The sequence below is a fragment of the Juglans regia genome, chromosome 3 (genome assembly GCF_001411555.2).
Source record: "Juglans regia cultivar Chandler chromosome 3, Walnut 2.0, whole genome shotgun sequence".
Classification (NCBI taxonomy): domain Eukaryota; kingdom Viridiplantae; phylum Streptophyta; class Magnoliopsida; order Fagales; family Juglandaceae; genus Juglans; species Juglans regia.
In genome coordinates, this window is record NC_049903.1 from 8441174 (window position 1) to 8459385 (window position 18212).

The 18212-nt window shown below is 35.1% G+C and overlaps 2 protein-coding genes across 2 annotated transcripts; one reads left to right on the forward strand and one right to left on the reverse strand.

Moving 5' to 3' along the window:
- The first annotated feature begins 2811 nt into the window (after positions 1 to 2811).
- LOC108980782 (tobamovirus multiplication protein 1-like) lies at positions 2812 to 9320 on the forward strand. The gene is made up of 11 exons (XM_018951787.2): positions 2812 to 3154; positions 3715 to 3805; positions 3903 to 3955; positions 4598 to 4690; positions 4824 to 4895; positions 5484 to 5556; positions 5895 to 5940; positions 6130 to 6193; positions 7569 to 7622; positions 8537 to 8614; positions 8714 to 9320. Exons 1-11 carry the CDS (start codon positions 2996 to 2998, stop codon positions 8804 to 8806), a joined length of 876 nt encoding a protein of 291 aa, XP_018807332.2. The 5' UTR covers positions 2812 to 2995; the 3' UTR covers positions 8807 to 9320.
- A 2051-nt stretch (positions 9321 to 11371) lies between these two features.
- On the reverse strand, positions 11372 to 16161 carry LOC108980781 (derlin-2.2). Its single transcript, XM_018951786.2, has 6 exons — positions 15862 to 16161; positions 15243 to 15342; positions 13425 to 13639; positions 13070 to 13153; positions 12798 to 12851; positions 11372 to 11819 (listed from the first exon to the last, which is right to left on the reverse strand). Exons 1-6 carry the CDS (start codon positions 15958 to 15960, stop codon positions 11637 to 11639), a joined length of 735 nt encoding a protein of 244 aa, XP_018807331.1. The 5' UTR covers positions 15961 to 16161; the 3' UTR covers positions 11372 to 11636.
- Between the last annotated feature and the right edge of the window lie 2051 nt (positions 16162 to 18212).

Genomic DNA, 18212 nt, shown 5'->3' on the forward strand with positions numbered 1-18212 from the left:
TTTCAAAAATTGGTTAGTTAGTCTCAAAGTCAAAGCCGCCAGATATACTGGTAATGGAATGGGAAGCACGGTTGTGAGATGATATATTTGACAATTAGATATTTGTTGATAATTTTGAGGATGGCAGATGCTACTACTGCCAGCATTTCGAACCTTGCTAGTTTCCACATTACGTTAACAAATAATAATATAAGGTCAAATGAATGAACGGTCTAATCATGAACTATGTGCAACGCAAATCAAAGGACGAGGATCGAGGAAAGGTGCGGCACGCGGACTCACAGAAGCCGGACAATGTTGGATTTTCATTCCTTCAAATGTGCGATTGTAAATTGCTTGCGTTGCCTTATATTACTGCTCTTCAACTAATATTCATTCTTTCTCCAAACTAGTGGTGTGCATGACAGCATGCACGTCTTACTTAATTGGGACTGAAATCCTACGACTTTTCTACAAATGATAAAGGAACAAGGACTCATGGGTCTATCTGTCGAGAACCTCCCTCAACTCTCAAGAATGCTCTTCAAATGTCACTTCCAATGATAAAAGACACGGATTGTCAAACGAAGAAAAGATCGTGCGTGCTTCCAGTCAGTCAAATGAGAGGATGCGGCACTTTTTACAAGCTCGTGCGCCGTGGGCGGAGCGGTAGTTGCTACTTAGCAAAGTAGATAAACCAAACTATATATATATATATGCCGACAATTAAGGTTAACATTTATAAATGTTGAACTTTTCATAAATGGATTCGGTATATGAAACAATGCATGCCGACTTGATCTTTTTGTGCCTGTGCATGCCTCCCTCAACGATTAAAATTTAAGACCCCCCAAATAAAGAGAGAGATCATTCCATTTTCTTCAACATTTAAATGCATCCGTGTGCTTAATTAATCTGCGTTTCTATTTTCAGTATTTTCTGATTGCATTATAATATATAATCTGTTAGTGTTATATGTTAAAATTATAGTTAAATATTATTATTCTTCTTCTTTGTTTGGAAAAATGCATCAATTTTTTCAACATTAAGTTATTAGATCTCGTTTAGTTACGCAGTTCAGATGATATAAGATGAGATGTTTTGTTGAAAATTAAATTGTTTATTATATTTTATATGAGAATTTAAAAAAATTATAATAATTATATAAAATAAAATAAGATAAGATAATTTAATTTTATATAACTAAATCAGCGATAACGTAATAGTTTGTACTTAATATATTTGCTGACTAATAAATAAGAATTAAGAAAAAAAAATTAAAAAGGAAGTTATTATGCATGGTGCATACATCGCCTAATCGATCTGACTCAATCATGAACATTGAAGAAACATACCACAGACCCCACACAACCGACTAACCGTCCAGGCAGCCACGTTATCCATTGAAGAAGCAGCTTCATGTCACCTTGCCGTCAAAATAGTACTTCCTCTTCCTAGTGCGGCCCTCTTTATTTGAGCTTGTGTTGAGTGTGGTCCCCAGTGGGGGAAAATCCTACCGCTTCTTCTCACTTGCAACACGTGAACGTTAAGTACTTCACGTAATTTGTGAATAGTAATAAATAATAATAAATAAATAATTTATAAATAATAATAAAGTAATCTCATATTACCTTATTAATTAAACATAAAAATCTCTATCTCGAATCGAGATCTCAAAACTAATTTAGACAAGGTACAGCAGTTAAAAATTAGTTTTTTCTTAAGTAAATCTTAATTTATTTATTTTTAAATTATGTACAAAATTTATATGTTTTAAAATTGTATAATTTATTTTTTAAAAATTATAAAAAATTTATTTAGATGTCTTATTTTTTTACATATCCAACACATCGTTGATGGGAAGCTTTTCACATCAATCATACTAAAAACTAATTAATGTTTTATTTTTTTTAATTATAATGAATTATATTATAAGTGATAGGTTTTATGTGTAGCACAATTCTTAAATTAATTATATTTATTCTCTTTTGCAATAAATAAATTTAACTCTAAACTCTGTCGTATTTCTGTCGCATTTGATTTTACATGGACAAATTATACTAGTGTTATAAACTTATAAATCCGTTAAATGTGTTAAGTATTTCATTTGAAAGAGAGTATAAATACGATAACATATGAAACGCGCGTTGAATCTGACTCGAAATGTTTATAGGTTTGAGTTGAGGTGAGAATAAATGATTTTTAAATGCTCTAATTGTATTTAATTAATCTAATTGTGAAAATATTTAAATGTAGTATTTAAAAAAGAATAATACTCGTATATCCTTTTATTTTGTTTTTCATTTTGACTATTTGTGTATTTATTTATTTATTAATTAATAAAATAATTATTAATGTATTGATATTTTTTTTATTTGTTAAAAAAAAAAAAGGATAAAAACAACTGCCTAGGCGAACACCACGCGAGAACAGACGATAAAAGGTGAGAAAAAGTACAAAATATTTCAAATAATCCAATGCTCGTTAACTGACATTTTGAATTAAATTATCTTAAATTTTAATAAAATGATATATATTAGGGACATGGGAGTTAATTATAGTGCACACCACGCTTCATGCTGCGTGTCTATTGCAATTGGGATTAGAATGTAGAGTAGGGGGTAGAGTTGTCCAAAAGGTACAAGTGGAATACGTATCTGCAAGAAAAAAGGCAATTACAAAATAATAAAAAAGGCTAAAACAGTTAAAACCCGTAATGTGGTACAAGTAGGAGTAGCACGATAAAAGTAGGCACGTCCCAGTAGAAGCTTAGGTGATAGCAACCAAACCAAATGGCCCCTCCGAAAGCCAATCCCCTGACCGTCTGGTAGAACCTTCCTCTCCCAAACCCTCTCTCTCTCTCTCTCTCTCTCTCTCAGTGGCTTTGAATTTTTGTTTGTGCGCGAGCAGTTTTTTCTCTTTTTTTTCGGCTCTCAGTTTCTGGGGCCTCTCTCAGACTACAATTGACTTTCTGTGTGGAAGCTCTTCTCGGAGGAGCTTCACGACCTGGGGCGGAATGGCGCGAATGCCACTAAGCTCGACGCCCATAGAGATTGGGGTGGTCGGAGCTCTTCTTTCCAGCTGGTGGGACCAGATCAACGACTCCACTAGGTGGCAGGACGGGATCTTCTACACTCTCTGCGCAGCTTACGCCCTCGTCTCCTCAGTTGCCCTGGTCCCCCCTCCTCTCTCTCTCTTTAACTAGTGCTTCCTCTGTACATGTGTATATGATATATTGGGATTTGAAAATGATAGATTGGGAACTGTTGTAAATGTCTCCTTTGTTCCATTTTCACTGTTAACAATCATTAGAAGTTGAGTGAGTGTGATAGTGACATTAGTGATGGGCTGTTACATGCGAAAACACTAGTTAGTAGTTGCATCTAGCACCATAGTTGTGAAATTCCTAAGTTGTTCTGACTTGATTGAACTTATTGTTGGACATATAATCATGGGTATTTTTCGGATTTTAATAGATCTTGTTGAATAACTTCATTTTCCAAATAGTTTCTGATTAATAGTCTAAATAGGTATCAGGTCATATTGGTTTATTCTTTTTCTAATTTCTTTTCTGTTGTTTTTTCAATTTATGCCCTTTTTCCGGAATATTTTGACTCCAATTGATTTGTTAAAGGAAAAAGATATGCTTCATTTCTATACTGAAAAGATAAGGAAACTTGTTTGAAGTTTTTAAGGGGAATCTCTGAAGTTGGGTATCTGTTTCGTGATGTGCAGATTCAATTAATAAGGATTGAGTTGAGAGTGCCTGAATATGGTTGGACAACGCAGAAAGTTTTCCATCTCATGAACTTCATTGTTAATGGAGGTGATATTGTCAAGGCTGGTGGCGTTGGGACTCTTTGATATACTTTTTCATTTGGATATAATTTACATTCTTTGATTATGCCTTTCTTATGTCGCAGTACGTGCAATTGTGTTTGGATTTCACACGCAAGTGTTTGTATTGCACCCAAAGGTTAGTTTGTCAAGTTACGAGAATTCCAGAACTCCAAAAGTATTTAAGCTAACCATGCTATGTGATGTGACACTTGCATTGGCTTTTGAGTTTTGTACAGTGATAGTTCCAGGACTTGAATGTGATCAGCTGATCTTTCTTATTTCTTTTCCACCATTCATCTTTCTGAATTGTAGAGCTCCACATAGTTTGAAAAGTATGAAGCAAACCAAAAGGAAATGACTAAAACTTATCTCCACTCTTAAGCATTATTAAACAAACAGATGCACGCTCTTTTCCCTTTTCTTTTCGGAAATACAAAGTTTGGGATCTTGTTTTACAAAGCTCAACCTCCTTCATAGTCTAAAGATGCTAGGTATCAAATTAAAAGACCTCTCATTTATATGAGAAAGTGTCACAAAGATGGAGCATCTCTGTTGTTTTTACTCTCAAAAAGATTTCATGATATAATGTAAGAACCTATAAAAGGAAAAAGATATGTAAGATGCACTCTTTTGTTGAGCCTTATGGGTAAAAATTAGCATTTAAAAAGGAATATATAAATATATATATATATATATATCAAACTTCAGAGAGTAAATAATGTTCTCTCCAAGTATCAAGTTTAGTCTACTGACATAGAGCTCCTGCATCTTGAACCAGGTTCTAGTTTCGGTCTTATTGGATCTTCCAGGTCTTCTATTTTTCTCTACATACACACTCCTTGTCCTTTTTTGGGCAGAGATATATCACCAGGCAAGTAAAATGTTCCTCATGCAAAAAAGGATTGTTGTTATCAGAATTTGTAAGGCCAGTTTTGCACTCCAGTCAGACGTAGACCTTTGGGGGTTTGGGGAATGTTAACCTTTTTGGTACTATTAACGGACAGGCAAGAAGTCTACCATCTGATAAGCTCAGGATTGTTTATATCTCAGTTAATGCTGGAGTTTATTTTATACAGGTACAGTTAATCTCTCACTTACTTATGCTGCATCAGTTGCTTTATAGATGTTCCAATTAGCTTGTCGATCTCTAGGATCTGCATCAGAAATGTGATCTTTTAGCATTTTACTCATTTTTTCATGTAATTCTTATGATGATAGTTATTTTTTCTTCTTTCTTAATTGTTTTCTCCCTTTTCTTTTTTCTTTTTTTTTTTTTTTTGGAGTACATTTTATTGGTACTTATTTTAGCAGGTTATGATTTTATTCAGACAGAAGGAATCATTTTACACTATCTCATACATGGGCCAACTTGCTAACCTTCCAATAATTCCTGTGTTGTTAATCTCATGGCAAAATAAAATATGTCTTTTCTCTTCTACAAAATCCAGCCTCCATTAATGGATCAAGAATGTCATAAAGAGCTCCTAAATTAAAAACATTTCCATCATTTCTGAAACCTTTGTCCAACTGCATCATACTCTTTACTTCTTTTGAAAGAAATAGCATAAACAGCCCCAAACAAGGCCCCCAAGGGCCACTACTGAAATATAATTTTACTTTCTGCTTTTAAGAAGGATTTAACCAAATTGAGGCTTTGGCATCAGGTTTGCATCTGGATATACATTTGGATCAATGACAACAACGTTGTTGAATTCATTGGAAAGATATTTATTGCAGGTTAGCCCTTGTATCCAATGATGCTGCAACTTTCTCATGGTCAATTTTTCTGGAGATTGACACTTCATTTGCCATCTAAAAAATAAGAAGGTTATTAGGTATCCCGGAATATGGAAGACGTGATAATTCTATCCTATCATAAAATGTCATGCCATTAAAATTGCCTACATAAGTACTAATTTTTTATGTCACGGCATCCCGTAATAGGATGAGAGTCCCACATCTCTGTACTCCGAGAGCACCTAATAATTACTCATAAAAAAATATACCAAACATTCTAAGTGTTGTTTCTTCCATTTAATCATTTTTGCTTATTATATCACATGTTTTTATTCCAGCCGTGTCAATTATAGCTGCATTAGGTTTCTTGCTATACGGAGGAAGGTGAGTGTTCACTGTTCAGCACCATGTTGATTTTATTTTTATATTTTTATAAGAGCATCATATTGATTTTTATAGTATTTACCATTCAGCACTTGTCACTTTTTCAATTCTTGCTACATGTTGGTATCTATATTTGGGGCTTTATTTCTGCGTTTTCTTCTTTTGGATTTACATATAAAATGTTTCCAGGTTATTTTTCATGTTGAGACGTTTTCCAATTGAATCAAAAGGAAGAAGGAAGAAGCTTCATGAGGCATGTGCCTTCGCTCTGTAGTTTGTCTGATGGGTTATAAACATAATTGCTAGAATTTTTTCCTGCGATAATTTCTCCTCTTTGCTTGTTTTCTTAGTGACATTATTTGGGGGAAACTGAACCTAACCAACTTCCATTTACAATGGGGTGATCTTATATTTTTGGATCTAGTATAGCATTAGCGACCGGATTGGATCTGAATGAACTTGAAATTGTCATTTTGGAATGTGTTTCCAGTTTTTTCATGTGCATTTGCATCTCTGTACTGTATAAGCAACAATAACAAGTGTTCTATAGCAATTCGAATTCAATATATCTGGTAGAACATATGCACTCTTACACTTAGAGAGAGAGAGAGAGAGGGGCTCTTATTATGTTTGCCCTATTGATACTGCCATAAGCATGGTAATAAGCAGGCTATGTGGAATGAAGTCTACATTTTTTCCCAGCATTGGACTCTACGAGGGTGTCTGTCCTGATGATCATCTTTATGTTGATTACTATATTTACGTTTTCTAAGTGTGTCTTATGATACAACCATTTAACAGGCATACATTTTGAAGAACTTTTGGCCCTATATTTCTGGTCATTTAGTAGACAGTAGATCCATTAGGTGATCACAAGTTTGAGACAACCTAATTGGACCACTTTTTATGATGGGATCAGTTTTGTATGTCCCTTTATATATTGCATGCTTTGGTTTGTTATAGCTATGCATATATGTTGCATTTCTGCTATTAGAAGGATATAGAACCATAGTCAGAAATCATGGCTATTAGATCTACACATCAGATGCATAAGAATAACTAAAAGCATATTTCATTATAATGAAATGTGTGAATCCTCATGAGCTTTTATTAGTTATATATCAACACTTTTTGTTGGCAAATGGATCTTTGTCGCTACAGCTGGCCAGCTTCTGTGTAACTTTCACTAAAATCTATGCCATAACATTGAAGATAAAAAAATTTCCTAAGTGCAAGATGCTGTTGCTTTATCAAAGTTTGTGTGATAAAGATTAAATTATCCAATTGGGGTGTGCTGTCTGGTCATACTTGCCACCAAAGTAAATCCTTTTAAGTTTCTACCATGCAACTTTCTTCAAATCCAAGGAAATTTAAACAGTAGATCAATGAAGATATCTTTGTAAAATCCTTTTCTTTCTAGGATTTTCCTGTTCTTTTCTCTTTCTCTCAATAGGTTTATCTGTTTTATATCCCTTGTGTACTTTGATTGTGCCTTTCTAATTTCCTTCGCCATTAATTGTTTTTATCAGTACTTTCTCTGGTTATTAATAAAACTTATCTTACTTATTAAAACAAGTCCTTCAATTCAAACTAGGTTTTATTAATGCAAATTGTTCTTTTTGTTTCAGGTTGGATCTGTTACAGCTATATGTTTCACCTGCTTTCTTATAAGATGCTTTGTCGTAAGTGCCAAACTATTTTTTGCACTACTTTTATTGAGGGCTTTGAAGCATATTTTAAATTCTAGTAGTGCTAGGAAAATTGCAACTCTTTCTGCCTCGCGCATTCATAGTATACCATAGTGTAGGCTGTGCATCATTAACACCCGTTATTATTTGAATCTTGGTCTAGTTATAAATCCAAACAGTTGCAAACTTGCAGTGGTAAATTTAATCTACAAAATATCATAAACAGAACTGAAATTTCAACTGACTGGATAAGAAATTATCTTATGAGCTGGCTTGGTGCATTTGATATCTTGAAACAATGTGCAGTTCTTTTTTCTTGACAAAATGAAAATCTGAATAGGTGCATCTACTGTATTTGTTTCAGATTATATTTGTACAGCACACAAGTAGCTTCTCTATTTTGATTTAATGACTACAAGGCGAGCTTTCATTTTTGTTCTCAACGATTGGAAATGGAGAACATATTTTTATAAATTCGCATAGCAGTTTATGTGAGGATGTTGGAGATGGATCGAGTAAAACAAGATATAATGTGAAATAGGCGAAGCAGAATTGGAGATCATGTGTATTAAAAATGAGAATCAACTTTTTGTTTTTTTGCCTATGATTGAGCCTGTAGGATGAGCTGAAGCTACATTTCACTGTTGATCTCCCAGGTTTAATCTGAAATTGAATTAACAATATGGTAGGGTGCGAGTGTAAGAGGATTTCTTGCTGATCTAGAATATTCATCCTATCAGCTCCTGAACTTTGATCTAAGCGCATATAAACTTGAGACATTCTACTTCGTAATTATTTGTCATAGTGAAAAGAAGACAGTCTCATGACCACAACTTTGTTTATGTGTTTTGAAACTTTTTTATTATCCTAAGCATACATCCGCCTCTAACTTAATTCACAAAATGCAGGTCATTTTATCTGCTTTTGATTCAGATGCATCACTTGATGTCTTGGATCATCCTATCTTAAACTTGATTTACTACATGGTATTCTACTAAGCTTGTTACTTGGAGATCTTATTCTGTCTCCCTTTCTGGTATTTTCACCTAAATTAAAAAAAAAAAAAAAAATTGTTTAAATTACAGTTGGTTGAAATCCTGCCTTCGGCTCTAGTCCTCTACATCCTGCGCAAGTTGCCTCCGAAGAGAATATCAGCCCAATACCACCCCATACGTTGACAGTGATGCACACGAGTGATTTTTTTTAGTGGGTTAGATCCTAGCGGAGTTGAGCAGGAGGAGAGCCAAGAAGAAAAGAAAATCCAGATGTAGTATTCTGGATGGCTCATGATGCAGCTATTCTTTTTTATGTTTTTTCATGTATATTTCTCAGCTGTTTGCAGCTTGCTGGTTGGGATTCATTTCTTCAATTCTGCTTGGATCATTTGAATTCAAGGCTGGTTAAAAGTGATGTTTGGTCCACAGATGGAAAAAGAGAAAGCTTTTTGTAATTCTGGTGTTGTAGGTCTCATTTTAGTATGTGGTTTAGCCTTTAATAATCATGGTGTTGTGGTGTGTGCTGAACGGTTATTCGAAACATATTTATTTGTTCCCTATATTTCATTTCACACGATAATTGTAGTTGACTTTTAGGCATTTAGTGTTGAAGCATTGTAAATTTGAATTTAATGCTTTTGAGTTGAGCCATGAATAAGGTTATTAGATTGAAATGTAATTTCTGTTTTGTTTAGTTATTGCCCGACTCTGGGCTTATGCTCTTATTTGGTGAGTTCACATGCCTTCAGTTTTGGATTATGCTTAAAAAATTTCTCAATTTCTTTTCTTTTTCTTTTTTTCTTTTGTTTTGTTTAATTCATTGGGAGTTTGTTGGGTGAGTTTCAGGCGTAGTTTGAATAGTGAGATGAGATGAGATGAGATGGTTTTAGATGAAAATTGAAAATTGAAAAAAATATTATTAGAATATTATTTTTAATATTATTATTATTTTAAGATTTAAAAAAATTGAATTGTTTATTATATTTTATGTGAAAATTTTAAAATTTTATAATGATGAAATAAGATGAGATGAAACATTTTCATTATCCAATCTCAAGTTCTCTAAACAAGGACAAGAAGTTCAACAAGTTGTACCGGTCGAGTCAATTAACACCCACTAGTCACTACCATATCTGTTTTTTTTTTTCTTTTAATTTTTTTTATTAATATTAATAATCTACCTTAGCAAAATATGGTCGGGATATGTTCTTGGTTCAAATCTCCCTATCTCACCCTCGAAACAAAGGGGAAAAAATAACGGGATGGTGCCATAACCCAACACCAATTGAAGGTTTGATCGATCAATCGTGACAATGAAGAGCAAGCTTCTGTATTCCTTCCACCACTGAACAGGTACAAGATCAGTGGGCATCACCATCATTTCTATTTCAAATTAAATCCGAGTATCTGAGATCGAACATGTATAATTCTCTAGATCAATCTAAATTTGTTTGTACAAGACGATGTCGGAATTCCCGTAAAGGATTGGGAAATCATCCGACCCATTTAGATTACAAGCTCCCTCCATCCCGTCTCCCCAAAAGGGCACAACCAAAACAAAACTTTGATGGTAGGAAAAGCATCAAGTAGGAAAAAGGAAAAAGCCAAAGAGTCCCTCATCTCTCCTCTCTTCACACTCGGTGTGTGTTCACAAATAGAGTTGTAATCGAGCTGAGCCGAGTCAATCCGATTTTTGGCTTGTTGAGCTTGGCTTGACTCAAATTACTCGAGTTTGAAATCGAGATTTTTTTTTTATTCTTTGTTCGAGTTCGACTCGATAAGCTAAACTTTCAACTCGAACTCGAGCTCAAATTGTTTATTTATTTTTTATTTTTTGAATAAGATTTAATAATTAATAAATTAAATAAATAAATAAAAGATCTAATATTGAATTTATATAACTAACAAGTAAAACCTCTATTGAATTAAAAAATTTATAAATAATTAATATCTAACTAATTGATATTTATCTAAAATAACAATATATTATATGCCATCATATATTATTAATACATACACTTAATAGCATATATTAATTTTATATATAGTTCTCACATACTAGTATATGAAATTATTAAATTCTATCGACTAATTATTATACAAATTATAAAATATACCTACGAAGTATATTCACTATACAGACATAAGTAATTAGATTATATATTATATATTATATATTTAATTATAAAAGTGTTATGCGCTAATACATATATCGCTAATACATATATATATACATAAGTGTATGTATATATTCTTCAATATATGAATGAATTTTAATCGAGTCGAACTAACGAGTCGACTCAAGCATAAACGAGCGAGCATTAACGAGTTTTAGCCAAGTCGAGTCGAATTTTATTGTGTATATGACATTTACAAATCGAGCAGATGTCTGCTTTCACGAACGAGCTTTTTTTTTTACGAGTTAAGTTCGATTCGAGTTTAACCGAACGAGTACCGAGCAGGCTATCAAATAGACTGGTTCATTTCACTACATAAATGTTTACATTCAAATTAAGCTTGTCTCCTAAGACAATTGTGGTGAAATGTGTGCTTACCCTACCCATACTGGAAAAACTTAGATCATTCAAATCCTCCAGCACGTAAAATAGCATAAAAAAGACGAATAAAAGGAGTGGAAAAGAAAATCAAACAAAGTATTGTGGTTTTCAACTTTTTTCCTCCCCCAGGAACAGACTGAAAGAACAACAACCAGAAACCAAATTCATATTTCCCATGACAACAGAAAAAAATTAAAAAGAAATGAAGACCGACTTGCAGAAAAAGAAATGAGATCAGTGTGACAAATCATAAAAGGAACAACAATTTTCTGAAATTTTAGTAAAACCTTTGATCATATGTTTGCTAAACCTTAAATTAAACAAATGCACAAGAAGCAATTAGCACATCAGCGTAAACTTTAATATATTACAGAACCAACAGCTTCCTGTTGATGGTTAACCGTTTCTGATGCCTGATGAGGGATAGCTACCATAAGTCCAGTTCTCAGTCTTGACTAACCTTGAAGAACATCCTCTGCAGGTGGTGGAGCAAAACGTACATTTCCAGGCCTTGCCACTACAACATGCTCATCTGCAAATAGTGCTTTAATAAACGATGGAGTTTTTAAGGGCCGACGATCTGTCATCCGTGGATACACATCTTCAAGAAAATAGTAGGCATGACCAGCAATCATTCCCTGAAAATGAAAAGGCAGAAAGTTTGACATGGAAGGGCCATAAAGGGGGTTGGGGGGTAAAGATGCAGATAAAGGCGGGCGATAAATAGGAGAGTCTACACATTAATGAAAGATTACAGTGGCAACACATCACAAGGCAACCATCTGGGTGGTACCATCCATCCCATACAAAATTCGTTTCTCTTCATCCAGCTAAGACTACTGCAGTAATTTTATACAAGGTTAATCCCAGCACGGGTCTAATTCTTTAATCTCTTGTATACTATTAGGATGAAAGGTGGCGTTGAGGATAGGATCTCATGGGCTTAGTCTAAGAAAATAAAGTTTACGTCAGAAATTTGTATCATATGTTGCAACTTGCGGGCTTCATTTTTGTGGAAGGGCATTTTGCAGAACAAAGCTCCATTATGGGTGACATTGTTAGCGTGGGCTGCTGCACTAGAGAATATACTAATTGCGGATACTCAGAGGCAAAAATTTTAGCGATGAATTGGTGTTTTGTGTTCAAGAAGAGAAGGGGAAAAGCTAATCATCTCTCGACAAACTACAAAGTAGCTAGAACAGTATGGACCTCGGTATTCTATATATGGTTCCTTCACGTGCAAGGTAGCACATGTGAAAAGAACACAATTCGTGGAACTTTGAAGAATGTGAGAAGACAAGGGATGAGCTTAGTACAGTGCTAATAACAATCTATGTCTGGGTCGGGTCATAATAACAACTTATGTCTGGGTTGGGTAATAATAGTTCTAACTTTTCTTCTTATTTAGATTTTATCTCTTGTTTTCCTTCGCCTCCTAAGTTTTCCCTCTTGTATGCATCTCATGTCCTTAGGTCTAGGCTTCTCCCATTATGTAAGGCATTCATTCAGGAGGAATAAAGAAATTACGGAACTAGATATGTGGTAGCTCAAGGTTTTGCTGGACGTTTCTAGCAGCCCTATCAATTTGATATTTCAACTTTGGTGCAGAGTCTCACCAGTAGATCCACCCAAGCGCTAGCACCAACAAGCACAGAGAATCCCAAAAGAACCTGCAGGAAAACAAGGAAATAGGCATTACAAACTTTATTAGGTGGGGAAAGATTAACTACAATGTAGAACCTTTGATCGCAATAACTTATGTCTCAGGTTCAATTTTGAATAATGAACAGAAAAATAAAATAAATAGCAATGATACCAATGTAATTATAAGTTCAAACAGGATACCAATCCAACAAGATAATACAGGCAATCATAAAAGGTCACTCACCCATGGTAGGTAAGCTGCTGTGAAAGTAAAAAGGCCCAAGAAACTCATATGTATGAAAGGATTTTGTTTACTCCACACATAGACCTGTAAAACAGGAAAGAGTAATGAGACTATTTGGCAAAGTATAATCCTTATGGCTTCATTCGAGACATGAATCACTAAACTTATTAAACCAGGAGAAATCTAGTCAAAGCAAAGGTAAGAATAACTTAGTTTAACTGACATTTAATGATTTTTTTTTTTTTGCTCTTCTCCATCATACTATGACTGCTAGATGGCATTGCCATTGAAAAAGAATTCGTAGTAATTGTAGGGAAAGTAGCAATAATATATCTAAAAAAAGAAAGAAACCAACCATCATGAATGTCAATGAATTGCTCAGGAATATAATTTTTGCAAACGACTCTGACAAGTAAGGTATCATGCCCCCGAGAAGAACAATTCCAGTTAAAACAGTGGCACCAAATAACAGCATGTAAAAGAAATCAGCTGTCCTTCCCCTGAACGAGTTCTCTTCAAGGAGCTTGCAGTATCGAGCGAGAAAGAACATGTGAAACATAAAGTCCAAGTCTGCAGTACCAAGTTTAAAATCATGTTTAAAATTACAGAAACTGGTGATTACTTGGCCTCAATCAGAATTCAAATAACCTACATAAATAATTATTGGAAGCATAGTCTTTGAGATACATCCATCAGGAGTATGGATGTTCTACTGTGCTAGATTCAGTAACACGAATGAATAGCGGAAAACAGAAACATAACTCTTGCTTAATAAACTATTGTATTAGTAATGGGGAAAGTCCAGAGGGTGCCTGATGGCAAGAAGCCATCATGTCAAAATGTGCAAGGGACTTTATTGTTTTATGAGTAAAAGAGACTATTTTATTTATTTTTAATAACTAATAAGAGATTTTATTAAGGCAAGTAAATAGGCATAGCCCAAGTACACAGGGAGTATACAAGCGGAAACACCTAAATACAAGCTAGGGACTTGGAGCTAGGAAATGCTAAAAGAAAATCATTTAGATTATCCCCATTCAATACAAGAACTTTAAGCCCCAAGACACAGTTTGAAAGAAAAACTCTCTAAATTCTCCCAACGAGTGTTCTCTATCATCAAAACATCGTTCATTCCTTTCCAGCCTTAGGCACCACATCAAACATAAAGGAATCATCTTCCAAATAGCAACAATGTGGTGACTACCCATAAATCCTTACCAACAAGCAAATAAATTTTATTTTTTGATAAGTAACAAGAGACTTTATTTCAACAGGCTAAGTGTTCGAATAGAATCTGTGCTGCCAATATAGGGTCGGCTAGATATTAAAAAAATAACAACCCAGGAAGATTGTCACTTTGCCTACAGACTCCCACTTAAGTGAAAAATAAATATATACATATTCAAAATTTTCTCAAGGAGAACCTGAAAAAAGGGGGAAAACATAGTTAGGATTAGAGACACCACAATCAACAAAACTTCTAAATTAACACGAGATTATCCCATATACAATCCAATGGACCAAAACCATCCAAACAAATGAAACTGACCAACTATATTCCACGACAATATGCCTCACATAGAGGACTGAATTAGCATATTCTTCTTAGGCCTTGAAATTTGTTTGAAAATAGCACATCAAACTACAATGACATTGCCCACCATGGTAATCAAACCGACTACTTGAGCAGCTGTGAGCATGAGTCCATGCAGAGAGAATGAGGAAAGAGCGAAAGATTAGAAGTGAATGCACACCACAGGCTTCTTACTTTATGTAACAACCATCACATGGTTTGCATTTGACTCAAGTTGCAAAAAACAACCACATCACAGACAACAACCATGGTATTTCACTAACATAACACGGAAAACAAGTTCAAGCAGAAAAACAAAAACAAAATCCCAAAGTTGTTGGGAGATAGCCCTCTGAACCATCCTATTTCCAATATTCTTCAAGATTTCTTCTCTTTCATACACTCTTGCAGCTTTGTCATCATCATGTCAAACTTTTATTGTAAACGTTAGAGAACAAAAGTACGAACTACTGAGAGGAAACATTGAAGCCGTGAAGACAAATTATGCTACGTTAAAATTAAAAATCAGAATCCCACTAAAGCAAATGTCACTGCCAATCAACATGAAACTTCCAAGAATGAAGCTGAAAAAAAATTTACCCATTTTCCGGAAGTACAAGAAATTGGTGACGAGACGCCAGAACTGATAGTGCTTGACCACTAGCAGAGGATTCAAGTACAGCTTATATGGTGATATAATCTGCAAAATTTTAACTTTGTGAATTAGTAACCGGTTACTTCACCTAGCACACTTCCAGCTCCCCTTCCTTAAATACTACCAGGACAACAGGAAAAAGAAAACAAAAATGATTGCAACTACCCAAGCAAAAATTGAGAAGGAAAAGCCAAAACTTTCCGAAACTACAAAAAATCCAATAACAATCAATCAAAGAATATAAACTCAGCAGCACTAGAAACGGATGGGTATCATTTACACCATCGCTAGTTAATCATTCAGATCACCCAAAGGCCAAAAGGCTACAAAATGAAAAATTGGCCACAATACAATTGAGAATTACTGATTTTAAAATAAAAACCGGTTGAAGACTAACCAAACCATACAACCCTATCAGCCCACAAAACAAAACCGACAAAGTTCAATATATAAATATATATATGTATATATATAAAAAACAAGATCCAAATAATTTCAGCACATTAAGCCCTTGACACCTTCCTAGAGCGATAAAGGTTTAAAGGAAAAGAGAAATGTACATACGTCAAGGGAGCAACCGACGGTGGTGACAACAACGGCTGTGAGATAGGAGCGGGTGATTACAGGCATCTGCTTGTACCATTCCTCGATTGCCTGAGCCATTCCAATATTTTCCGATCTCAATTTTCTTGTAACAACTTTTTCTACCAAGTTTTCTGCAATTCTGACTAGAACGTAATTAGCACTAAGGGGATTAGGAGCTTTGGGTTTTGGGAATCGGGTACAGAGCGGACGGGAGAGATGGATAAACTATTATTAATGAAGGACGACAAGAACAGGCGAATCTGCACGCGCGAATAGCCTGCTTTCGGAAGGCCCATTGCCTAACAGAAAATGGGCCTTATGCCTGTATGTGGACAACCCTCAGTGGCCCACGTGTGACCCAAGCATTCTCTCTCCCCTTATCCTTATCTCGAGTTTGTGGACAAGTTTATTAGGAAAGATTCTAGAATTAATCCATTCATCAATGAATTTTATTTTGCTTTTTAAAATAATTTATGTAGGTCTAGGCATGTAAGTTTGGTCCAGACAATTTGAAAAATATGAGATTCATCTTTTTTTATGGTGAATTTTTTTTTTAAGGAACTGGACTCACTTTAAACGTTCTAAATTTGTATATAACATTATTGATATAGTTTGATATGGTACGTCAGAATGTAAAATTATTTTTATTATAAAATAGATCTAACGAATTCTATGAAAGCACATCAATTTATAAATTTATTTTATATAATCTATTTGTGTCTATAACAATTCTTATTATTGAGGTTTAAACCCTCCTCCCCTATATATTGGAACTCTTTATCCATGCAAGATCCAGAACGAAATTTTTTCCAAAAGTTAAATCATAGGAGTGGAAGCCAGTTAAGAAAATAACTGCAAGCTCATTATGAAAGAGAGAAATCATACTAAGAATAAATAAAAAAAAACACAGAAATTTGGTGTAGAGATATAATCTCATATCACATAAAATGAAGGGGTAAAAACCATAGACAAGTCGTAGATATAAACCTCTATGAAGTTTGCCCCTCAACCCATCAGGTCTAGAGATAGCACACCTCGTAATGATTCAGGAAAGAGGTAGCCTAATTTAGAGGAACAATTAGGACAAGACCCACAAGCCACAGGCAGTAGGAGGAAAATAGAACAATTCACTTTGAGAAAAAAAAATAGTGCAATGTGTATTCACAGATACCTAACCATTTTTAGCTTGCATAAAATCAAGAATCATCTTAATTTTAAGAATCAACCAAATTAGTCTACTTACCTTATGTACAACTTTCTATACTTAATCTCTTATACATCTATTTATTTATAAAGTTGAATACAAATCAATATACAGTTTGAGCAAAATACTTCTCCCTCTTGTTTCTTAACATGATATCAGCCTAAATCGATCCATACACACTGCCCTATGGCCAACTCTTCCACCCCACCCATTCCCTCCCCTTATCTCCTTCATCCTTCAGATTCTCTAAGTTTAATCATCATCAATGGTCTCCTCACGTGCAACAACTACCCAAAATGGCAAAAAGCCATGACCAGAGCACTTAATGCCAAAAACAAACTTAGCTTTATTGATGACACCCTCAACCCCCCGATCCTACCACACCTGAATACACTCAATGGAACCAAACGAAGGATATGGTTATTACCTGGATCATCAACTCTATGAGCCCTTCCCTCGCTAATTCCCTTGAGTATCATATTGATCCCCGTGTTGTTTGGCTCGACCTCTCTTCTCGTTTCTGTCAAGGCAATAATGCCTGAATCTACCACCTTAAACGTGCTCTTTCCTCCCTACAACAAACCACATCCTCCTCAGCCTCAACGACTCCTTCGCCTTTCTTTGCACACAAATCTTGGCCATGAAGCCCCTTCCCCCAGTAAGCAAAGTTTTATCTATTTTATTTCAAGAAGAACAGCAGAGGCTGCTCAACCTTCGATTGTCATCATCGAAGACGCTTGTCATGGTTGTTTGAATCGTTGGGAGTCCAAAACCTCCTCTGAAATGCACAGTGTGTGGCAGATATGGCCATATGCGCGACCGTTGCTGGACCATCGTGGGTTATCCTCCTGGTCGAGAGCCTTGTGCCAAATCGTGCCCCTCCATTCTTGGGCAGCCTCCATCAACTGCAAATCAGGCCTCTCTCACTCCCTCGGCTTCAAGTCCCGTCCCTAGTTTGTCATCGGAGTTGTACCAAAAACTCCTCACCTTGCTCGCACCATCGCCCCCCTTCCCCGATTTCATCTTCCTCTACTCATTTTGTTGGTAATCTCTTCTCCCCCACCTCAAATTTTTCCTGCAATTGGCACCTCCACTGGGTGGTCAACAATGGCGCAAGCCACCATAT

What these genes read in the sequence shown, in the direction of transcription:
- LOC108980781 (XM_018951786.2), bottom strand. Translation starts at nt 15,960, where the DNA reads ATGGCTCAGGCAATCGAGGAATGGTACAAGCAGATGCCTGTAATCACC. An exon ending in CTTGTACTTCCGGAAAATGG is followed by an intron (nt 13,640 to 15,242) that starts GTAAATTTTTTT and finishes TTGGTACTGCAG; the next exon opens with ACTTGGACTTTATGTTTCAC. An exon ending in CAGCAGCTTACCTACCATGG is followed by an intron (nt 12,852 to 13,069) that starts GTGAGTGACCTT and finishes GTTTTCCTGCAG; the next exon opens with GTTCTTTTGGGATTCTCTGT.
- LOC108980782 (XM_018951787.2), top strand. Translation starts at nt 2,996, where the DNA reads ATGGCGCGAATGCCACTAAGCTCGACGCCCATAGAGATTGGGGTGGTC. An exon ending in TCGTCTCCTCAGTTGCCCTG is followed by an intron (nt 3,155 to 3,714) that starts GTCCCCCCTCCT and finishes CGTGATGTGCAG; the next exon opens with ATTCAATTAATAAGGATTGA. An exon ending in TGGAAAGATATTTATTGCAG is followed by an intron (nt 5,557 to 5,894) that starts GTTAGCCCTTGT and finishes TTTTTATTCCAG; the next exon opens with CCGTGTCAATTATAGCTGCA.